This window comes from Salvia hispanica, chromosome 2, assembly GCF_023119035.1.
Source record: "Salvia hispanica cultivar TCC Black 2014 chromosome 2, UniMelb_Shisp_WGS_1.0, whole genome shotgun sequence".
NCBI classification, from domain to species: domain Eukaryota; kingdom Viridiplantae; phylum Streptophyta; class Magnoliopsida; order Lamiales; family Lamiaceae; genus Salvia; species Salvia hispanica.
In genome coordinates this window covers 9,543,346-9,562,914 of record NC_062966.1, presented here as the reverse complement: position 1 = coordinate 9,562,914, position 19,569 = coordinate 9,543,346, and the positions used below count along the sequence as shown (strand labels likewise).

General features: G+C 35.0%; 4 protein-coding genes across 7 annotated transcripts; 3 read left to right on the top strand and 1 right to left on the bottom strand.

The window, feature by feature from the left end:
* Positions 1-2,432: 2,432 nt before the first annotated feature.
* LOC125208193 (carboxylesterase 1-like) lies at positions 2,433-3,404 on the top strand. Its single transcript, XM_048107776.1, has one exon. The coding sequence runs from the start codon at positions 2,444-2,446 to the stop codon at positions 3,401-3,403; it is 960 nt and encodes a 319-aa protein (XP_047963733.1). The 5' UTR covers positions 2,433-2,443; the 3' UTR covers position 3,404.
* Positions 3,405-6,070: 2,666 nt separating this feature from the next.
* LOC125206239 lies at positions 6,071-6,822 on the top strand. Its single transcript, XM_048105522.1, has 2 exons — positions 6,071-6,670; positions 6,781-6,822. Exons 1-2 carry the CDS (start codon positions 6,071-6,073, stop codon positions 6,820-6,822), a joined length of 642 nt encoding a protein of 213 aa, XP_047961479.1.
* A 1,637-nt stretch (positions 6,823-8,459) lies between these two features.
* Positions 8,460-10,975, top strand: LOC125205674. 3 transcript variants are annotated; one of them, XM_048104737.1, is made up of 7 exons: positions 8,460-8,629; positions 9,299-9,393; positions 9,794-9,873; positions 9,948-10,003; positions 10,080-10,192; positions 10,443-10,501; positions 10,565-10,975. In XM_048104737.1, exons 1-7 carry the CDS (start codon positions 8,515-8,517, stop codon positions 10,845-10,847), a joined length of 801 nt encoding a protein of 266 aa, XP_047960694.1. In that variant the 5' UTR covers positions 8,460-8,514; the 3' UTR covers positions 10,848-10,975. The 3 variants fall into 3 exon arrangements, with proteins under 3 accessions (XP_047960694.1, XP_047960695.1, XP_047960696.1); XM_048104738.1 differs by having other exon boundaries at positions 8,490-8,629; positions 8,832-9,393; XM_048104739.1 differs by lacking the exon at positions 8,460-8,629 and adding an exon at positions 8,643-9,072.
* Positions 10,976-11,032: 57 nt separating this feature from the next.
* On the bottom strand, positions 11,033-14,792 carry LOC125205673 (aspartyl protease family protein 1). 2 transcript variants are annotated; one of them, XM_048104735.1, is made up of 11 exons: positions 14,704-14,792; positions 14,242-14,484; positions 13,437-13,572; positions 13,004-13,239; positions 12,642-12,872; positions 12,419-12,554; positions 12,265-12,338; positions 12,079-12,178; positions 11,944-12,001; positions 11,648-11,719; positions 11,033-11,558 (listed from the first exon to the last, which is right to left on the bottom strand). In XM_048104735.1, exons 2-11 carry the CDS (start codon positions 14,355-14,357, stop codon positions 11,299-11,301), a joined length of 1,419 nt encoding a protein of 472 aa, XP_047960692.1. In that variant the 5' UTR covers positions 14,358-14,484; positions 14,704-14,792; the 3' UTR covers positions 11,033-11,298. The 2 variants fall into 2 exon arrangements, with proteins under 2 accessions (XP_047960692.1, XP_047960691.1); XM_048104734.1 differs by lacking the exon at positions 14,704-14,792 and having other exon boundaries at positions 14,242-14,697.
* Between the last annotated feature and the right edge of the window lie 4,777 nt (positions 14,793-19,569).

The window sequence follows — 19,569 nt, the reverse complement described above, 5'->3', positions numbered from 1 at the left end:
TCTTCCTCCTCTTCATTTCTTCCCCACTCTTCTTCTAGGATCTAACATGTTTGGCAGCCAGAGATTCTGTGTGGGAAAGTAATCTGATTCCTTAAATTTTAAATTCCTTTGTTTGTTTCATTTTTTAATCAAACTGGTAAAGTAATCAGAATCCCGAAAACAAGAAAAGCTAGTACAACTTTCAAGGACTCTAAATCCTAACTTTTCTTAGGTATTCTTTTTTCCAATTTTAGGATTCTTACATTTTTAATGCAATATATTATTATTATTATTAATTATTATTAATTACAATGTTTTAAAAATATATTATTATTATTATTATTATTAATTACAATATTTTAGGATTCTTACATATTTAATGCAATATATTATTATTATTATTATTATTATTATTATTATTATTATTATTATTATTATTATTATTATTATTATTATTATTATTATTATTATTAATTACTCCCTTCGTCCCACTTTAGGAGTCTCTGTTGAGTTCGGCACGGGTATTAAGAAATATAAAGAAAAGTTGGTGAAAAAAGATAGTGGAATGTGAGTCCTACTTTTATATATTAGTTTTATAATAAAATGTGAGTGGAAAAAGGTGAGTGGAATGTGGGGCCTATTACCAATTATGGAATATTCCAACCGAGACTCCTAAAGTGGACACCCAAAAGTAGTAAACCGGGACTCCTAAAGTGGAACGGAGGGAGTATAATGTTTTAAAAATAATAATTAACAATTTATTAAATAATTAAAATATAATCATATAATATAAATTATATAATAACAAATACTAATTATTATTTTATAAATTAATAATTAATCAATAAAATTGTAGTGAAATTTTAAATTATAAAATTTATTTAATTATAATATTCGTAAATATAATAATAATAATATTAATTATTATAATCATTTATGATTATAATACTCCATGAAACTATAATTATAATTGTATTATTATATATTGTGATGGATGATCCGTATTTAAACTACTCATCGAAATAATAAATATAATAATATAATTATTATCATTTGGAATTAATAATTTATTAAAATTTTATTATTATACTTCTTTATACATAAAATAATAATAAGTATATTTCTAGTTTGGTGTTTAAATCAAATATAAAATATATAATTATAATAATTTCCAAACACCATAAAATTAAGTTATTGGGAATCATATTCTCGGGATTCAGTTTCTCAGGAATCATTTTTCTTGCCAACTTTACTTTCCCGCCAGCCAAACATGGTCTAAATTCCAAATGCTTAAAAATTAGAAATTGCAGGCTGGGTCCGGTCCGTGCACCCGCAACGCCAGGACGAGCCGCAACCGGGCATGGCCCCAGCATCAACAATGGCGGGACGTGACTCAACCAGGCGCAGCCCCGGGCCTCTCCTCTATCCCCAGGCGCGGCTTAGGTTGCGTCTACCTCCCATCCAACGCACCAGGCTGCGGGTCTGGACCCAGGTGCGGTCCAGCCCGCAGCGTTATTGATGCTCTTACGTATAAATAAAAGGTTTCTTTGCTAAAAATGTACACTATTAAAATTATAGAAATATGTTGTAGCTGACACAACTAAGAAATACGTCCTTCGTCCCTCAAAAAATGTCACACTTTTCTTTTTAGTTTGTCTCACAAAAGATGTCACATTTTCCTTTTTGGAAAAAGTTATCTCTCACATGAATATAAAAATTATATTTTCTCTTTTCATTTAACACACAAAATAAAACCTCCTAAAATCCTGTGTCGTTCCGTAAGGGTGTCAGTTGACATAGTACTCTTTAACTTTTAATACTAATATTTCATTAGTTAAATTTTTGTTTTCTCTCCTCGTCTTCAAGAAGAGCGTATTCTTCAAGCAGGCAGCCATGACTTATTTCTCTGCCATACTATTAAATTTCAGCCCCTCCACATCATTTAGTTTCTTACACTTTAGTCTTCAACAATGTAAGATTGGTGAGGGCTGAAGGTAGTTTTCCAACATTTCAAAATTTTAGAAGTAGAAAATTATTTCTTGGGTGTCTGCCACTGTGTACCACCTGAAAGAATTGTAAGTAACAAACCTTTTTTCATTCCTATCTATTGCAAATCTTGTGCTCTCATGAATGACTTGGTTACCTAATTTATTGACTCTTTAAGCATCTCATACGTATTAGGTGTTAGCTATCCTCAGACTTGGACCAATTATCTGATTCAACTTGAATGCCTTTTGAATTTCTGACTTCTACCGTTTATTAAGTATTTAGAAATTTCAAAATTGTTTGGTTATCAGTTATGACCGGTGGGGGTAAAAATTCGGCATTAGAATGGTAAGCGAAATTATAAGGTTATTATATTAACCTAATTAATTGCACAAAACGGCTGTGCACGATGATTCACATGTATATATATATCTCTCATCTCTCGACTAGAATAGAGTGAGGTTAAGGCAAAGTAACAATGTCAGAAACGCAAGCCATTTCCGATCCCTACGCCGGTCTGGGCCTAATAAAAAACTCCGACGGTTCCTTCACACGCATCGCCGCCGTATTTGATTCCACGGCGGCCTGCCCCGATCCACCTATCTCAACTCCCGTCCTCACCAAGGACGTCCCTATCAACCCACACCACAACACATGGGCCCGCCTCTATCTCCCCCGATCCCAACTCCAATCCTCCACCAAGCTTCCACTCATACTCTTCTTCCACGGCGGAGGCTTCGTCGTGGCCAGCGCAGCCTCAACCGTCTTCCAGAGCCTCTGCTCCGAGATCGCCCTCCACCTCGACGTGCTGATGGTGTCGGTCGAGTACCGTAATGCGCCAGAGCACCGCCTGCCCGCCGCCTACGAAGACTGCATGGAGGCCCTGCAGTGGGTCAAATCCGGCGACGAGTGGCTGACCGACCACACCGACTTCTCCAACTGCTACATCATGGGCGACAGCGCGGGCGGTAACATAGCGCTGCACGTGGGACTGCAGGTGTCGCGGCGCGTGGAGGAGGTGGCGCCGTTGAGGATCCGAGGGCTGATCCTGCACCAGCCGTTCTTTGGCGGGGTGGAGCGGACGGCGTCGGAGATCCGGCTGGCGGAGAATGAGATTCTCCCGTTATATATGACTGATATATTCTGGGATCTGGCGCTGCCGATTGGGGCTAATCGTGACCACGAATTCTCCAATCCTTTTAAGGGATTAATGGAGGTGGATAAGATTGTGAGTGAGGGGTGGAGGATTTTGGTGACTGGCTATGAAGGTGATCCCTTGATTGATCGCCAAAGGGAGTTGGCGAAATTGTTGAGAGAGAAAGGTGTGGTGGTTGTGGAAGATTTTAGAGAGGGAGGGTTTCATGGGATAGAGTTCTTTGATCAATCCTTTGCTCGTGTCTTGTATCCTGTTCTGAACAATTTCATTCTTCATTTTTGAACTTTTCTACATTTATTTTGTTCTATTTACTCTAGTTTTATAATAATACAGTATTATATATACTATTTGTACTGAATACTCCCTCCGTCCCGGATAATTTGTCCCACTTTGACCGGGCACGGGTTTCAAGAAATGTAATGAAAAGTGAGTTGAAAAAGTTAGTGGAATGTCAATCCTACTTTTATATATTAGTTTTATAATAAAATGTGAGTATGAATGAGTTAGTGGAATATGAAATCCACTGCCAAAAATGATAAAAAGTAAAATGAGTCAAATTATCTGGGACGGAGGGAGTATGATGTATTATTTCACTCTTTTCAATTCTGTCTACTTTACACTGAATTAACCTCATAATGAATATTGGTGTTCATCAAAGGCAGTTTGAAATGAAGAAACTTGTTTATGAAGTATTCTTATATTGCTTTGATTTACTTTGTGTAGTACTACTATAATACGCTCCCTCCCTACTAACCGGGGATGGTATATGTTTTAAATGCGTTATTGGTAAAGTACAAGAGAAAAAGAAAAAATATTAATTGAAATAGTATTGTGGATGGGTCAAATAAATGATCAAATAAAATGAGAGAAAAGGTTTCCATAAAATAGATATGAACTATTTTTATGAGACGGACGAGAAATGAAATTCAACCTATTTATGTCGAAAGGAGGGAGTAATAAACCATTAAATAGCATATTTTTTAGAATATAATTATTTTATTTGCTACATACACTCTCACACGTACGTACTAGAAGGAAAACATCATCCAATTAAGTTGCACGTTGTCAAAATTTTGATTTTCTGTTAGACTGTTACCTTTTTTTATAGAGTGAACTATATAATGATACATGATCTTTCACTTTCGCACGTAAATAGTACCTGATTTTTATTTTATATCATTTTCGGTACATTGTGACAAAAATAACCTTAGGTACCAGACATGTGATTTTTTGGTTATGGGGGATATTTTTGGAAATTTTAATTAAATAGTACCAAGCTTGTTATTTTTTTTTCTTCCTTTCTTATTTCTTTTTTTCTTCTTTAGTTTCCTCTTCTTTCTTTTTTTTCTTCATTTTCTTCTTTCTTTTAGTATTTTATCTTCTTTTCTTTTTTCTCTTTAGTTTATATTTCCTCTTTTTTCTTTTCTCTTCTTTTTCTTCTTTCTTTTTAGGGATTTATACATACATCTAATAGCATTCATAACATAAATCAAGAAAAAAAAACCTAATTAAATCAATTATTTAAAGTACTTAAATCAATTGAATATTTTTTATTAAATTATTTTACACTCATTTTAGGGTTGAAACACCTAACTAAAAATATTCAGCTCTTTGTATCATTATGAATACAAGTCACAATTTAAATTTTTATTAAAACTATATTAATTAGTTACTAATTTAATATACAATAATTATTAATTTATAACATTAAAATAAAAATATTAATATTGATTAATAATAATAGTATAAAGAGGGAGGAGAATGAGATAAAATATTATAATATCACTTTTAGTACTAGTTTTGTGTATATCCAAAATATCCTCTATGACGCAAATGGGAAAATGCATTTGTTTAGAGGGCATTTTGGGGTTAAAATTGTATCAGGTACCAAAAATGTGATTTATAAGTATCAAAAACGGTATAAAATAAAGATCATGTACCATTTATTTGCGAAAGTGAAAGATCATGTATCATTTATGTATTTCATTCTATTATTTAAGATAAAAACAAATATACATAATGAATAGGACTAAATAAATTTGTTGAGGAAATGTACAAGATTATTTTTGTACTTTAGTCTTGAACAAAATTTTAAAACTACGTAATCTGTCATTTAAATTTTCAAAAATAGTACTCTGTCGTTCTATAGTAATATAGTCATTTTTTCATTTTAGGCATTCTATAGTTGTAGAGTCAATTTTTTTTAATAGTAGAAAATAACACATTTTCTCACTTTTACTTTTCTCTTTCTCTTAAGGCACTCACAATGGTGGCCGATCGCAAGGACTGAGCGATCGGCCACCCCACCGCCTCCGATCGGCTCCCATTGTGGAAAGGGAGCCGATCGCCACTCACCAATGCCTCTGCCCCAGGCCGATCATACGCCAAGGCCGATATTCAATTAAAAATAATAATTTATTAAATTTTTTCTCCTATTATAAATACCTTGCAATCCCATTATTTAGACATTAACAGTAAAATAAAAGAAAATAGTACTAATGTGGAAATGAGATAGGAGATCCAGATTTAAAACTTCTATTATGAGTGCCTTTAATTATTCTCTCTACTTTTTCCTATATCCTACTTTATTATATTTTTATTTAATATATTACTCATTTTTTTAATATTTGTGATGAGAAAGAATTTTCACCGTTACTATGGCATGGAGGAGGGAGATCTAATTTGTGTCTTCTTCGCGATTTTAGTGGCGATTGTTGTCCTAATTATTGTGTTGTTTTTATTGTCTCGATGTAATTGGATATCAACCCATCGCATTCAAAATCTATATCCACATTTCAGACTTGAAATAGGGCCCAATTTCCAACTCGTAAACCACTCCGCATAAAATACTTGGTGAAAATCGAGTCCTCTGAAAATTCCCAATTTTCCGAAAATTTCAAATTGTTTTTGCAAATGTAACAACGGTCGCAAAGAGCAGCTGCTGCAACTATGCAGACATCTCTCCGTCTCCTCTCCGATCCCCATTTTCTCCATCACTCCGTCAAAATCCACTCTAATCTGAATTATCCAGTCCATCACAATCGCATTTTTGCCGCGCGGAAAACCGCAATTGTATGCGCTGCAAACAGGAGAAACAGATATGGCATGATCTCGAAATCCGGCAAGCTAATGCTGGAATCGGCCTACATCATCGCGTCGCATCTCCGGATTCTGCCGGAGCCCGTCGATTCAATTCTGAGGGAATTCGGAGCGGGAAACGGAGGGCGGAACGGGTTCTGGAGCGGCTTCGGACGGGGCGGGTCTGACGGTTGGAGAAGGAGGAGGAAGACGAGATTGGGATTGGTGGGCATTTTGGTAATTCTCGGGGCGGTGGGACTGTGGTGGATTGTAGGCAAGGAATTGGCACTGGATTCTGATGCCTTCTTTGGGGGTTTAGGGTTAGTGCTTTTTGGGCTTTCCGTGGAAGGGTGGAGAAGAGGGGCTAGGGATTGGATTCTTGGGTTTTGCTGCTGTGCTGTTTTGGTGGGTTTGGTCTCCACCAAGGCCGATTTTCCTGTGTGGTTGAAGAATTTTGGGAGCTTGAAGAAGGTCCCCAAAAGAAGAAAAGGAAGAGTATTTTGAGGGATTTATTGATAATTGAGATGAGTTTTGGTCCATGTGCAAATGCTGTGTCTTCTTTTGAGATTTCTTGAATGTAGTTGTGTTATGCTGTTCATGCTTCAAGTTTTGGAGGTCTATAGTGATTATACAAGTTTGATGGTTAGAAATGGTTGATGATTTCTTTGAATTGATATTGTGTCCAAACACTAGTATTCTTTAAAGCTAAATGGAGTACTTCTAAATGAATTTCACAAGTATTTTCTTATGGTAAACATTGCAGTGATTTACTAAAGGCGCAATTTATCAGTTTTAGCACATTTTATTTCACCAATGGTATATGTGTAGCAATCTTTGTTTACTATTTCTGGGTCAAAGAAACTGAGGGTGAAGCAATATAGGGAGGGTCTGCCCCAATCTGTAGCAGTACGCAAGAAGAAAGATAAGAGTTTTTGGGACTGCTTATGCGAATTTAGCTATATTTGGTGTCGACATGTCTATTTGATTTCTTAAAAGTTTTGGTGAAATCTGGGAAGTATTTTCTTGATTGATAAGTTTGTAAGTGTTTTCATCAGAATCAGAATGCTGGAAGATGGCATATGAGTTTCATGCATCTAATTAGATTATTGGGCGAAAATATAATGTCAAAGATGTACTATAAGAATGTGTAGTATATTGTCTTGCAGAAAGCATGAGTACACTATTTTATGCAGTTGTATGTTTATTTCACAGCTGATCTAATACCACAAAAGTAGAAGCCAACTTCAATCCAATCTCATACATGAACACGACTAAAGGATATAGTAATATGCCCAATTACATAAGGAAAACGTGAAACTCTGTTGCCCCGCAATTAGTAGATAACAGATACAGTATGCTAGTATAATTATTAATCAGAGTTTAAAAAAATAATAATTAAAACTTAGGGACGGACGAAGGCGACTGGCTTTATGTGGAAACGTGTTGTATCTGTTCGATCTCACCCTTGTTTGATTCCAAACCAGTATGTCGTTACGTGCACACACGAAAAGTAATTTTTCTTGCCATATGAGCTGCTCCAATTACTTGAGTTGACATTGGCTCCGCGCAAGTGCATTATGCATGTATATGAGCTGCTTCTTTCTTAGTTTCGAGGTTGGTAAGATTATATATTCCTGAAAGAAGCGCGAGCACCATCCTCTCTGATATGGCTGTACACCTTCACACACACAGTCGAGATTGATCCGAATATCCGATTGTAGTCTCAGCTTCAACATGAGCAATGCCTTGATAATTATGTATTCTGGTGGAAAGCTCGCTTGTGATTAGCACGGAGCCTCTGGATGAGGTTCTGGGGAAAGACACTCTTGAAAGGATGTTGCTGTTCAGTTCACATGCAAAGAGGTCTTGAGGAGTGAAGAAACGAATACTGTACAAGGAAAATAGATTGATTTTATTTTTAATAAAATAAGACTATCGTTTTCGAGCATTTTGGTTTGGACGGAAACATAGTTATAAAAAATTGTACTCTCCGTCCTAAGGAAGATGACCCCTTTCTTGGACGGCACGAGATTTTATGCAACTTTATTTTATTTATGTGTTAAATGAAGAGAGTAAAGTAAGAGGGGAGATAAAGTAGAGATAAAAGAGTTTCCATTTTAAGTAATAAGTCATGTTGGGACAAACTAAAAAGGAAAGTGGATCATCTTTAATGGGACGGAGGAAGTATATTCAAATCAAATTTCAAATTTATGAAATTAAGAATTAATCTACTAATGTAATTAGTGAGCCACATCGATTCATTCGTATTGAAATAAACCATTGGCGACTGCTTCCCTCTCACTCAGTGATGTGAGATGGCTGAAGAAGAAAGATTGACTGGTTCCTCTTCCGGCCCGAGCCCGAGCCCGGACCCGTGCCCTATTTGCCTTTCCCCAACAACTCAAGAATCCTATTTGGATCAGTGTTTCCGTAAGCCTCCCTGCTATTTGTTTTCCGCAATATTATTCCTCAACATATTCAATTTTGATTTTTCTTCTTGTTTTGAGCTTCCTCCACTCATTTTTTTTTTCACATTCTTGATGCGTGTTCTTTATTAGGTGTTGTCATGACCTATATTTCCTTTTTATATTCTCGAGTTTTATTCCCATTGTTGATTTGCAATTACTTTCAGATTGTTGCCCTCCGTCCGAGTAATATGAGCTGCTCGTCGCAGATTCGATATAATTGTTCTCTCTAATAGTAATTTTTAATTGGAGGAAGTGATGATTCGATTTTTGGGAAAGGAAAATAGAAAGAAGCCAACAAGGAGTTTGACGATGCAATAGTAGAAAATCTCAAGAGGAACTATTGAGTTTCTATATGGAGTGATAAATAAACTTAATTATGACATTTAGATGCTTCAGTACTTTTTGGTGAGATCATAAACATTTGACCTTTAACTCCTATGTTGATGAAAGAAATAGTTTTATGGGGTGAAATTCAGAAACTTTACAATCTCTCATAGTTCTTGAAAGACGCTGTCTGCTGTCTAAACCTTTAGCTTAAGCTGTCTTCATAAATATGCTGACTTTATCTACAATGAAGAAGATATACTGTGGTTTTCAATTATCCATTTATGTTTAAGCTAAACTGTTTCAGATAAATTTTGCTATCACTGCATAGTTAAATGGATCAATGTAGTTGCACGTGTGCAGTCTTGTACATCTTCAACAATGGCTTGTCCTTTGTGCAAGGTAAGCTTTATATTTGGTTTCCATATACTACTGTTTTAGCATTAGATAGTGGTATTAGTTGATCAAGGATATTAATTAAATTCTATATATGTTTTCTGATGTGATTGTCTTTTAAAATCATGTGAAAGTTTCTGTAACAAATTTCATCACACTTGATACTTTGTGTTCACTTCTATGGAACTGAAATCCTAGTTCATGCAACAACCTTTTTAGCAAATCTTAATCGGGATAGCAAGGTAAAACTACTGATGCAGTATGGTTAAACAATAGTTTTTCTTTCCAGTCTGTCGACACATTTTTGTCTACGTCATGGCAATTTATAGCTACTGTATTCCTCTTTGGGTCTGTTTTTTTTTTTTTTGTTAACCTTATAACTATATTCCTTTTTATGTTGCTTCAGAGAGAGAATTTCTCCATTATTTGTGGATATGATGGAATTTCTTATCAACGGCATTATGTTGGCAAGAGTTTGGAAAATAGGTATGGTGAAATTGGTTTAGTTTGAGGCTATATGTATGGGATCTGCAAATTAATTGTTTATTCTGGTTTCACAGTGAATTCTTTTCAGAAGCTCACAGATATAGGCTGAAATGCTACTACACCGACTCAGGTATTTTTTTTAATTCATTGCTCTATTGAATCTGGTAAATTAGCCATCGAGAACGAACCCGGGTTATGTGATGCAGGTGATATTGCTGAAAAATTAAAGGTTTCACTTTACTGGAAGTTACGTAAGTATCTACGGCAAAATCATTTCCTGGCTGACTGGTTGAGAAGGGAAATTCAGGCTGTAATGCAGGTATTCATTCTTATATCCTCCATATCTTCTCTTGATAACTGAATTGAGTATAACTCTCCACTGTAATTGATTTGCGTAGTTTGAATTTAAATTTATAGGAGCTTAATTGATGAATTAATAAACAAAATAAATATTGTAGACTGTTTGGAACTGAAAAAGAACATGGATATATGCTTCTTAGTTAGTTTTTAGGTTCCCTAGTTACTGCTGCTGTTCTCTGTTCCTTGAGAGAATACATCTCTGTATGCAGGAGGAGGATGCTGACATTATCATGTATCACGTACTTGGTGTCATCGACTCGTTAAGAAGGTATTGTACATCTTAATTTCTCAAGGTGTTTTGCAGGATGAATCCCATCCTTGAATGTTGCAGGGATTGGTCGAAAAAGACAAGCGTCTCAGCTGAAAAGGCTCGAGAAGAGTTTAGAGTAGCAGTTTCGGATGCGGTGAGGCCATTTTTGACAGGGAGAACAGCGAGATTTGTAGAAGAGTTAGAAGTGTTTGTAGCATCAGGGCTCAACATGGATGCTTTTGATCAAGTGTACATTAAGCATTTAGGCTGGGACGAGAGTGAGAAGAAGGAAACTCGTCAACCTACTACACCTGCTGTGCCCTACTTGTACATATTTGATGAAGATGAGGCTGAAGATAGATGACTCCTTTGTGCCCTTGTTAAAGGAGTTTTAACATTGGAGGAAATCACTTTGGTTATCAGTTACTACATGAAAGCAGATGTTTGGACCTTTCAGTCACATATATTGCCATGGTCCTAACATGAGGTCTACATATTTTGTGTATACTTTACCAAATTTTCTATAATAATAATAATAGTAACAAGTAATAACAAAACAAAATCATATTATTATAGTACAAGAATATTTGAATAGATACAATAGTGAAAGGAAAAAACAAAATGCTCTAAGAGCATCCCAGAATCCAACCCATTATACATGTGTAATTATTGAAGTCCAATCCCTTTTCTATGTACATAAATTAAAAAAGAACAAATAATTGACAAAATATGTCAAACTAATTAACCTGTGGTATATATTTGTCAACAGAATACTCAGAAAGGGACTGAAAAACCTTGTAGTTGGTTGGCATGTCTCATGTAGAAAGAATGCAGAATTGGTAGAAAAACAGCGAAGCGATGACCATCATAAGTCCGTTAGCGATGGAACTGAGTCGAGCAGCTCCATTTCCTATAGGCAGCCCTGCTGGCAGGGGTGGCTGTGTAGATGATGTAGAAGAACGATTTTTGCTGCCAGGCGTGGCCTCCGGGTTTAGAATGGAAGGTGCAGGAGCATCACTTGTTTTGTTGCCTTTGCCTACAGGTAGGGTGTTTGATTTACTACCAGTATCATAGCCTGTGATCACCAGTCGAAAATGCTTATCAAATCGAGCTCATGGCCGTTCAAATATATGCAGTGTTGCAAGAATGATAAACCAAACTTACAGTTCGATTCCGACCACCCCAAGACCATCTCCTCGCGATCAAAGACTATGTTGTAGCCGGTCATGAAATTTTCTGGGAGATTTGGAAAATATTATAGAGTTCGTCAGCACAATTGAGGCAGTGTTAATGCGAAGAAAAGGACAACACTTCTATATAGATGACTAATAGGTTCAAGAGATAAAAAAAATATTTAAAACGCGCAAATTCTTAGTTTAACGTGAAGAGCTAAATGCAAATCAGCAACACAGACTCACAGTTAAAAGACAAAAGCAAGTAAATGATTCTGATATACTTACGTCCAATGATGTTAATATCCTCACTTTTGACAATAGCCAAACAAAATGCATATCCACCCTGGAAATGAGTTGAGTTTTTAGCATTTTTCACAGAAAATTCCATAAAATTAATCTGATGTAATGTAGATTTCTCACTTGTCGTGGAATCACAACAGTTGGCATATTGACATAAAATAAGGCTCCGCCCTTAAACGTCATGTTCAAGTCCGGAGCATAGTAGCTATCTTGAGTAGCACTGCAGGCAATGGAAATAATGAGGCAAGGGACGACCAAAAATCAAACGTAGAGTAGCCCAAGAGGTTGTCGACTAAATCAACTGACCTGAGTGAATAGCAGTGGTCAAAGATAAGCTTCCTCTCCGGTTGGTAACGTGGCTCAGTTACTTGAGAATCAAACTGCAAAGGAAGAGACTATTTCAAGACTTGCTCAAAAAAAGGATTGATCGAAATATGGTAGTATCATATATATAACTTACACCCTCTGCAATAACAGAATAAGCTGGATCGTTCAAGTATGTAAAGGAGGTGCCAGAGTCGAAGATTGCTGAGAAGTCGATCTTGGTGGAATTTCCTCCCACAACAAGATTTGTCACGGTCACATTATAGCTAGGACTGCAGAAATCGAATGCGAGATCAAGCTTAGGAGCTGAAACTAGGATAAATCAATGCACGTTTGCAGAAACAAATTCGGCTGCTCACTGTGATGATTCATCAACATTGATAGGAGTTGTTTTTTGATCGGGGGTTCCTTTGTCGCCAAAAGAAATTCTTCCAACTCCATCACGCCCTCCAAAGCACATCGAGAAAGAATTTGCTGCGAGCCCCATGTTGGCTAAGATGCTAGGGACCGATATATTGTCCAAACCTAGTCCGAATAGACCATTGATAGCAGCACCATCAAGAAAATCACCGGTTTGGATTATTCCACATCTGTAACAAGGACACATGCTAAAGCTTTAATACAAAATAACTGTGAAAAATTACAGTCTCAGTACACCAAAAAAGAGCATTTAAAATACAATGAAGTATGAGCAAGTGTAGTGAAAAACAGAAACACACACCCTAATGTAATTGGGGCGCTAACGGGTTTTTGAGGATTTTCATCCGTTCCCAAGTGCAAAATATCGTCTACTAAGATCCCTGTACTTGAAGTATTACTGGAAAGATACACTTCTTGGTAAGCACAAGCATTGCGCCTCAAAGCACATCCTCGTCTCCGTCCACACATAGTGCTATTGCAGGGAATGGGTGAGCTAGTTGATGATACATTTGGGCTGTATATGTTGAGCTCCACACTCTGTATCCATTAAAATAAAGTAAAATCAATGACGAGCAGAGATGCGCATGCAAATCAAGAAGCGGGAAGAATTAGGCAATAATGCTGATGTAGGTAAGGGTTGCCCAGTTAAATAGTATGATCCCAACTTCTCTGGAAGTAGGTTTTGAATATGATAATGTTGAAGTGGATATTTCTGAATACTTGGAATAACATACCTTCCCTGAAGTCGAGTTCAAGCTACGTACACAATCCGTGCAGTCGCATGGTAACCAAAATAGGTCACTCCCCGTGTCGAGTGCCACGAGAAATGACACGGCTGGGGTACCCACAGAAACAAGTGAATAGTGCAAACTGCAAATACATATAGAGACACCAAAAATCGTTAAAACATGGAAAATAAGAAAAAAGCAACAAAGCACCTGATTTTATCACTACAGCTCTATCATTATAATTCTGTAAAAATGAAACTAAGAATTGAAAAATATGAACTCTGTAGAAAAAAAGAGGCAGTTGAACAACTTGAACCATACATCGTTTACTCTCCTAAATATTTATATGAAAGATATCATAGTTAGTTGCATCAGCAGTTTTCAAGATAAAGCTGTAGCTCACCTACTAAGCATTCAAACAATTAAAAAAAAAAAAGTGTTGGAACTTTCTGATTAAGCTCAGAATGCCTTGTGTCCCCTCATCACTACATTCTAGTATTAGTTTGATTGTTAAAATTCTAACTTAGCAAATTGAGCATGAAATTGGTAACCAAGTCATCAATACTGTAAATCTCCACAAAGAAAAGATGCTATTCTTACAACAGCTAATTTGTGAATCTAGTGAAAGTGAAGAGTGTGTCTAAACTAGACATTATCGGTCTCATTCTATTCGGTGCAATCCTTCAAAATCCTAACCACCTCTCATTTGAAGGGCAGATAGATAGTAGCAATAGCAATAGCATTAGCAAATCAAACAATTGCCCCTCAAAACAGATAGATCAAATTAGAGCAGCATATAAGAAGGGCATACAATCCGAGAGAGGAGAGGCGGTAAGTTTCGTTGCCGCCGAAGAAGGTGAGGAAGGGGGAGGAGGCGGGGGAGGTGGCGAGGCGGCGGGCTTTGAAGAGATGATCGCGGTGGGCCATGGCGGCGAAGTAGTCGAGGCTGTCCTTCTCCGGCAGGCCCCTGACGTCGAGGAAATCCTTGACGGTGTCGGAGTATCGGTGGTGGACATCGAAGCCGAAGAGGCCGTAGGCATCAGAGCCCCCAAAACTAATCCAACACACAAACAGAATCAGCAAAACATCCTTAAAAAACATAGCTACTGATTGAGCAATAATTAAAGGCTGGCCCAATCGGAGGGAAACAGAGAGTGGGTCAGCGGTGAAGAGAGAAAAGGAATCTGGAACATGTACTAGTAATTTGTACGGGAGGGAGATATATAGATTGATTGGAGATGAGAGGAGAGAGAGAGAGAGAGGCGTATTGTACCTTTGGGGGGAAAATGGTAAAAGTCAAATACAGAGTGTATTGTAGTTTGTAGAAGAGGAAGGCGGCCATCATCATCGAAAATCGACGGGGACACGACTCTGTCCAATTGTTAGTTTAAAAAACAGTTGGTTCAAATGTAGGCGTGTTTGTGGGGCCTATATTTTCTACTCGCACATCACAGCACAACACAATCACCGAGAAGCGAGAACCTTCCTTCCTTCCCACACCTGCCTTTTTACAGTTTACTCTACAGCGCTTTTTTTTCTTTCTTTACTGCTTTGTTTTTACACAGACAAATGCAAAGTCAGCGAGCGGACTTTTTCACCTTGGGAGTTGGCGCCACCTATTATTAAACAAACTGCAGTAAAAGACAAATTGTAGTAAAAGGTCAATTTGAAAAATAAAATAAAAGAATGTTTAAAAGAATAATAGTAGTAAGTGAGACTAGTAGGGGAGGGAATTCGAGTATCCATGAGTACCCGATCCGACAAAATCGGGTACTCAAACCAAAAATCATCAAAATGCATACCCAATACATATCCGATATGTTTTTCGCACACCCATATACGCGCCACGGGTATCCAAACCCGATAATTGAGTATCCAAATACCCGACTCTTTACATATATTAATAATTAATAAAAAAAATTAAGAATGAAAAATATACTCTATTAAAAAATTTTAAGCTAAAATTCTCTTTATTCATTGAAAATATTTTATTTTGTTTTCTACGCTAATTACTCCCTCCGTCCCACAAAGATTGTCCCATTTTTCCATTTCCGTCCGTCCCACAAAGTTTGTCCCATTTCACTTTTACCATTTTTGGTAGTGGACCTTATATTCCACCAACTCATTCCTACTCACATTTTATTATAAAACTAATACTTTAAAAGTAGGACTCACATCCCACCAACTTTTTCAACTCATTTTTCATTACATTTCTTAAAACTCGTGCCGGATCAAAGTGGGACTATCTTTGTGGGACGGAGGGAGTATGTCTTATATGAACTTAAAAATGTCAACTGTAGTGACTAACCGAGAGGCAACGACAGAGAGTATTTGTAGCATGTAGGCGGCAACATAATGAATACAGAGACTTAAAGAAAGAAAGAGAGGGAATGAAAGTAGAGTCACTTTAATTGAGAGTCGGATGATTGACTTTTTTATAACTATTAGAAAAAAATTAATCTAATTAATTACAAGTAAATAATTTATCCATACCTAACAACCCTAAATGGCTAAATCTATTTAAAAATTACACTAAACAATACATCGGGTATTCGGGTAATATCAATACCCGATTGGATTACCCAATACCCGACTTATCTTAAATTTCATTACCCGAACCCATACTCAATCCCATTTGATTGGATATTGTGTATCCAATACTCAACGAGTATCGGATCGGGAATGAGTATATCATGTACCCTATTAATACCCAGTATCCATATTCCCACCCCTAAGTAAGAGAATGAATGCCCTAGAATAAGTGTCATATGAGGCACTTATCTCATAATTTTTTTAATTTTTTTACTCTCTCGTTCTCGTCATTCCCTTCTCTGATTGAGAAAGATATATTTAACCATTTACTTACTAGAAAATTGATATGCTGAACGCTCCAGAATAAGAGTCAATTGAGAGCCCTCGTCTAAATATTTTAATTCTCATATCTTAGTACTTATTTTTAAAATGCACTAAATATAGAATTGTTATAATTATAATTTTTATGTTTAATATACATATACACCTATTTGACTATAAGAAAATATGTTTATAAAGCTTCATCTGTCTCTTAAAAAAAATTATTTTTATTTTATGCCATCTCTTATAAATAGAAATTTTCTATTTATAAAATGGATCTTACAATCCATTAACTTTATTCATACTATTTTTTCTCTTCTTCATTTATATTTTACTCATTTTTCTCCCATTCTCTCTTATTTGATTAATTGTGTAATAATCCGTATCATTTAAAAAAAAAAAATTCAAAGAAACAGAGAGTGTATATGTAGTAAGTATATGTATCCCATTTTGGCATCAAGTTCCATTGTTCAACTCTAGATTGATGGTAGTTGGAGAATAACACTTGAAAACTAAAGCACATGAAGTGAAAAGTCAACATTTGCTCCTAACTTTTCTATGGATTTCCAAGGCCGGTGTTACTCTTAAACGAAATTCATCATTCATTTCTATTATGGATTAATTGTTGATACTTTTTCCCATTTCATTTCACATGTGTGTGTCACGTCACGTGTAAATTCGTTCTCTTAAATCTTAATTAATTGACTACACTTATGACTTTCACACTTGTTTACGCGTTTCGGCTTGTAATTTGGAACCCTTTAATTGATTTTTCTAGATTTAGAAATGGGCCAGACATTTAACATTTTCATTTATTTATTCATTAAATTAACTTAATTTTGAGCTCTTTTAAACAAGTTCCTTGCCGTTTTATCAAAACATCGGCACCTATAACCTATTGGAAACTTATTTTGTTGAGTTTAAGTGTAAAAGATAGGATGATTCTATCCTAATCATGTAAAGATTATTAACAAAAGTTAATAGTACTATCTTTTTAATGACCAAACTAATATAATATTGAGCTAACATTGAATCGTGTTGTGATCAAGCTCATATTAATTTCTTAATTAAGCATATTAAAATAAACATGTTGTAATCATAATCTCATACGCTTTGGCCGGGTATTGACATAGTATAATTTTATTTTACAAACATACTCACAAATGTAGAGAATAATTGGTAATTAGTTTACTTAGTCTTGGTCAATGCGAGAAAACTGAATGACATTTTAATTACAACCTTAAAATTCGCCGAAAATTTCTGGCTTAGGTCCGGTTTTATTGGGAATGATTAGGCCAACTATGATTACACAGAGTAAAGTCAAATGATAAGTATTTTGCTGCTATGAGGAATCTATATATTCTGATTTATTGTTTTAATATGTAGTAAGTACAGTAGTTACAATGATAATTATAATGTTAGTTCAAGCACGTCAACGAATTAATTAGCTACTATAATGCATGATTACAGAGTATTCGATTGGATATCTAATTAATAATATATGTAAAGATCAATTTACATATATAAACAAGTCAGAAAACTTCCTTAGATAAAAAAGAGAGAAGGCATCAGTTATAGTATTATGTAGAATGATTGATTTTGATGCGTATTTCGTTTGTACATCATCATATCATATTTTTAAGATTACGATCTGACTTATTGTTTATTTGCACTTTTATTTATGGTGCATCTCATTTAATTTCTAAAGTTTTGTGTAAATTACTTTGTTGCATTGAAATTGGTTCTTGAAATCGTAATTATTGTAAATCTTACTTTATTGTTACGTTGTTAAAACTTAAAAGCGACTAATTAACACAAAATTCATTAAGGTTTGACTCGTGATACAATGAATGGATAAGACGATTCAAGTTAATTTATTAAGAAGTATTTATTTTGATGAATTGATTAATTTTGAATTTGTTTGACAAATTCTAATATTTTCTATTATGTAACTAGAAAAGAGACGCCCTCAAATTATATACTATTATTACTTTGTTTACGAACTAATCATCTTATCTATATGTATAGGTGAGAAATTATTGTATACTACTCGCGACAATTTTCTTTTAGGTCAGCAATCGAACACGTTAACGTAGCTAAATTAAGTGATGTGGCACAATAATCTTGGACAATTTTAAGTTACTTGGATTATATTGGTGCAAGTCATTATCAAGTTAGCCAATTCAAACTCAGAGTCATAATATTGCTTCGACTTCAATGAACAATATTGACTTGGATCACTTATATGGGAATGAGTTCTGAAGTAAATTAACCATCCATTTTTATCAACTGTAAATTAATTTATTTCATAGATATATACTTATTGATTAAATAACACAGAGATCAACAAACAAAGATAGTAAATAACTATAATTAATTTTTAAATTAAGCAACACATATACATATGATTGAAAAATAAATATCCTTGGTGAATTTCTCAAAAGGTCACGAAACTATAGTGTTTGTATAAAAAATAATAGTACTAAACAAAATTTTGTATGAAATTTATTAATTGAATATTAAACTTAATTTTTAACATAAGGTACATATATATACATAGTAGAATCATCAAAACAATAATAGTATATATCATCCGGATCTTCGAAATGTGGAAGTATTTGTTAGCTGTTCATCCTGTCATTGATCAATATTATAATAACTATGTCAGGAAATTAACTGATTAATTAGTTTTTTTTAATTGTTTCGAATTAAGGAAGTAATTAAAGTATTTTTAAGCGACTTATTCTTTCTCTTGTGTGTACTATTATATTGATCATTGACTCATGTTTAAGATCGAAATACTACTAGGCATGATACATCGTGGTTTACTTTGAAAAGGTATTGGTCATTTACTAATATATTTAGTTGACTACTCCATAATATTATCTCTATTTTAGTAAAGTAACCCAACGAGTTAACTCATTTGGTAAAATAAAAACATTATAATATTTACTTTTATTCAATTTTCAATTAATATATAAAATAACATTGCGTAAAATCTTGCGTTCTTAAAAAAAATGAGTCATCTTCGTTAGGTACGAGGGCGTATTAATTATGTATTGCACTCTGTGATTGTTGGTTTAGTTTCGGTGGGAGGTGAAACTGGACTAGGTCTAAAATCAATGATTTTGTGATCACTAACCATTTTCTATGTGGAAAAAATTTCTCGCTCTAAATTCAAAACACGTCTATACCAAAATATTAAAAATAAACTATACCATACATGGAAACAAGTTATATACTGAAATATAAATAACCCAACTAAACCTGCTTTTCAACTTTAGAC

Excerpts from the sequence above, each read along its gene's own strand:
- LOC125208193 (XM_048107776.1), top strand. The coding sequence starts at position 2,444 with ATGTCAGAAACGCAAGCCATTTCCGATCCCTACGCCGGTCTGGGCCTA.
- LOC125205674 (XM_048104737.1), top strand. The coding sequence starts at position 8,515 with ATGGCTGAAGAAGAAAGATTGACTGGTTCCTCTTCCGGCCCGAGCCCG. Across the intron at positions 10,004-10,079 it reads ATGCTACTACACCGACTCAG|GTGATATTGCTGAAAAATTA; the intron begins GTATTTTTTTTA and ends TATGTGATGCAG. Across the intron at positions 10,193-10,442 it reads AAATTCAGGCTGTAATGCAG|GAGGAGGATGCTGACATTAT; the intron begins GTATTCATTCTT and ends CTCTGTATGCAG.
- LOC125206239 (XM_048105522.1), top strand. The coding sequence starts at position 6,071 with ATGCAGACATCTCTCCGTCTCCTCTCCGATCCCCATTTTCTCCATCAC. Across the intron at positions 6,671-6,780 it reads ATTTTGGGAGCTTGAAGAAG|TTGTGTTATGCTGTTCATGC; the intron begins GTCCCCAAAAGA and ends TCTTGAATGTAG.
- LOC125205673 (XM_048104734.1), bottom strand. The coding sequence starts at position 14,531 with ATGTTTTTTAAGGATGTTTTGCTGATTCTGTTTGTGTGTTGGATTAGT. Across the intron at positions 12,873-13,003 it reads AGCGCCCCAATTACATTAGG|ATGTGGAATAATCCAAACCG; the intron begins GTGTGTGTTTCT and ends TCCTTGTTACAG. Across the intron at positions 12,339-12,418 it reads ATTCTGTTATTGCAGAGGGT|TTTGATTCTCAAGTAACTGA; the intron begins GTAAGTTATATA and ends CTTCCTTTGCAG.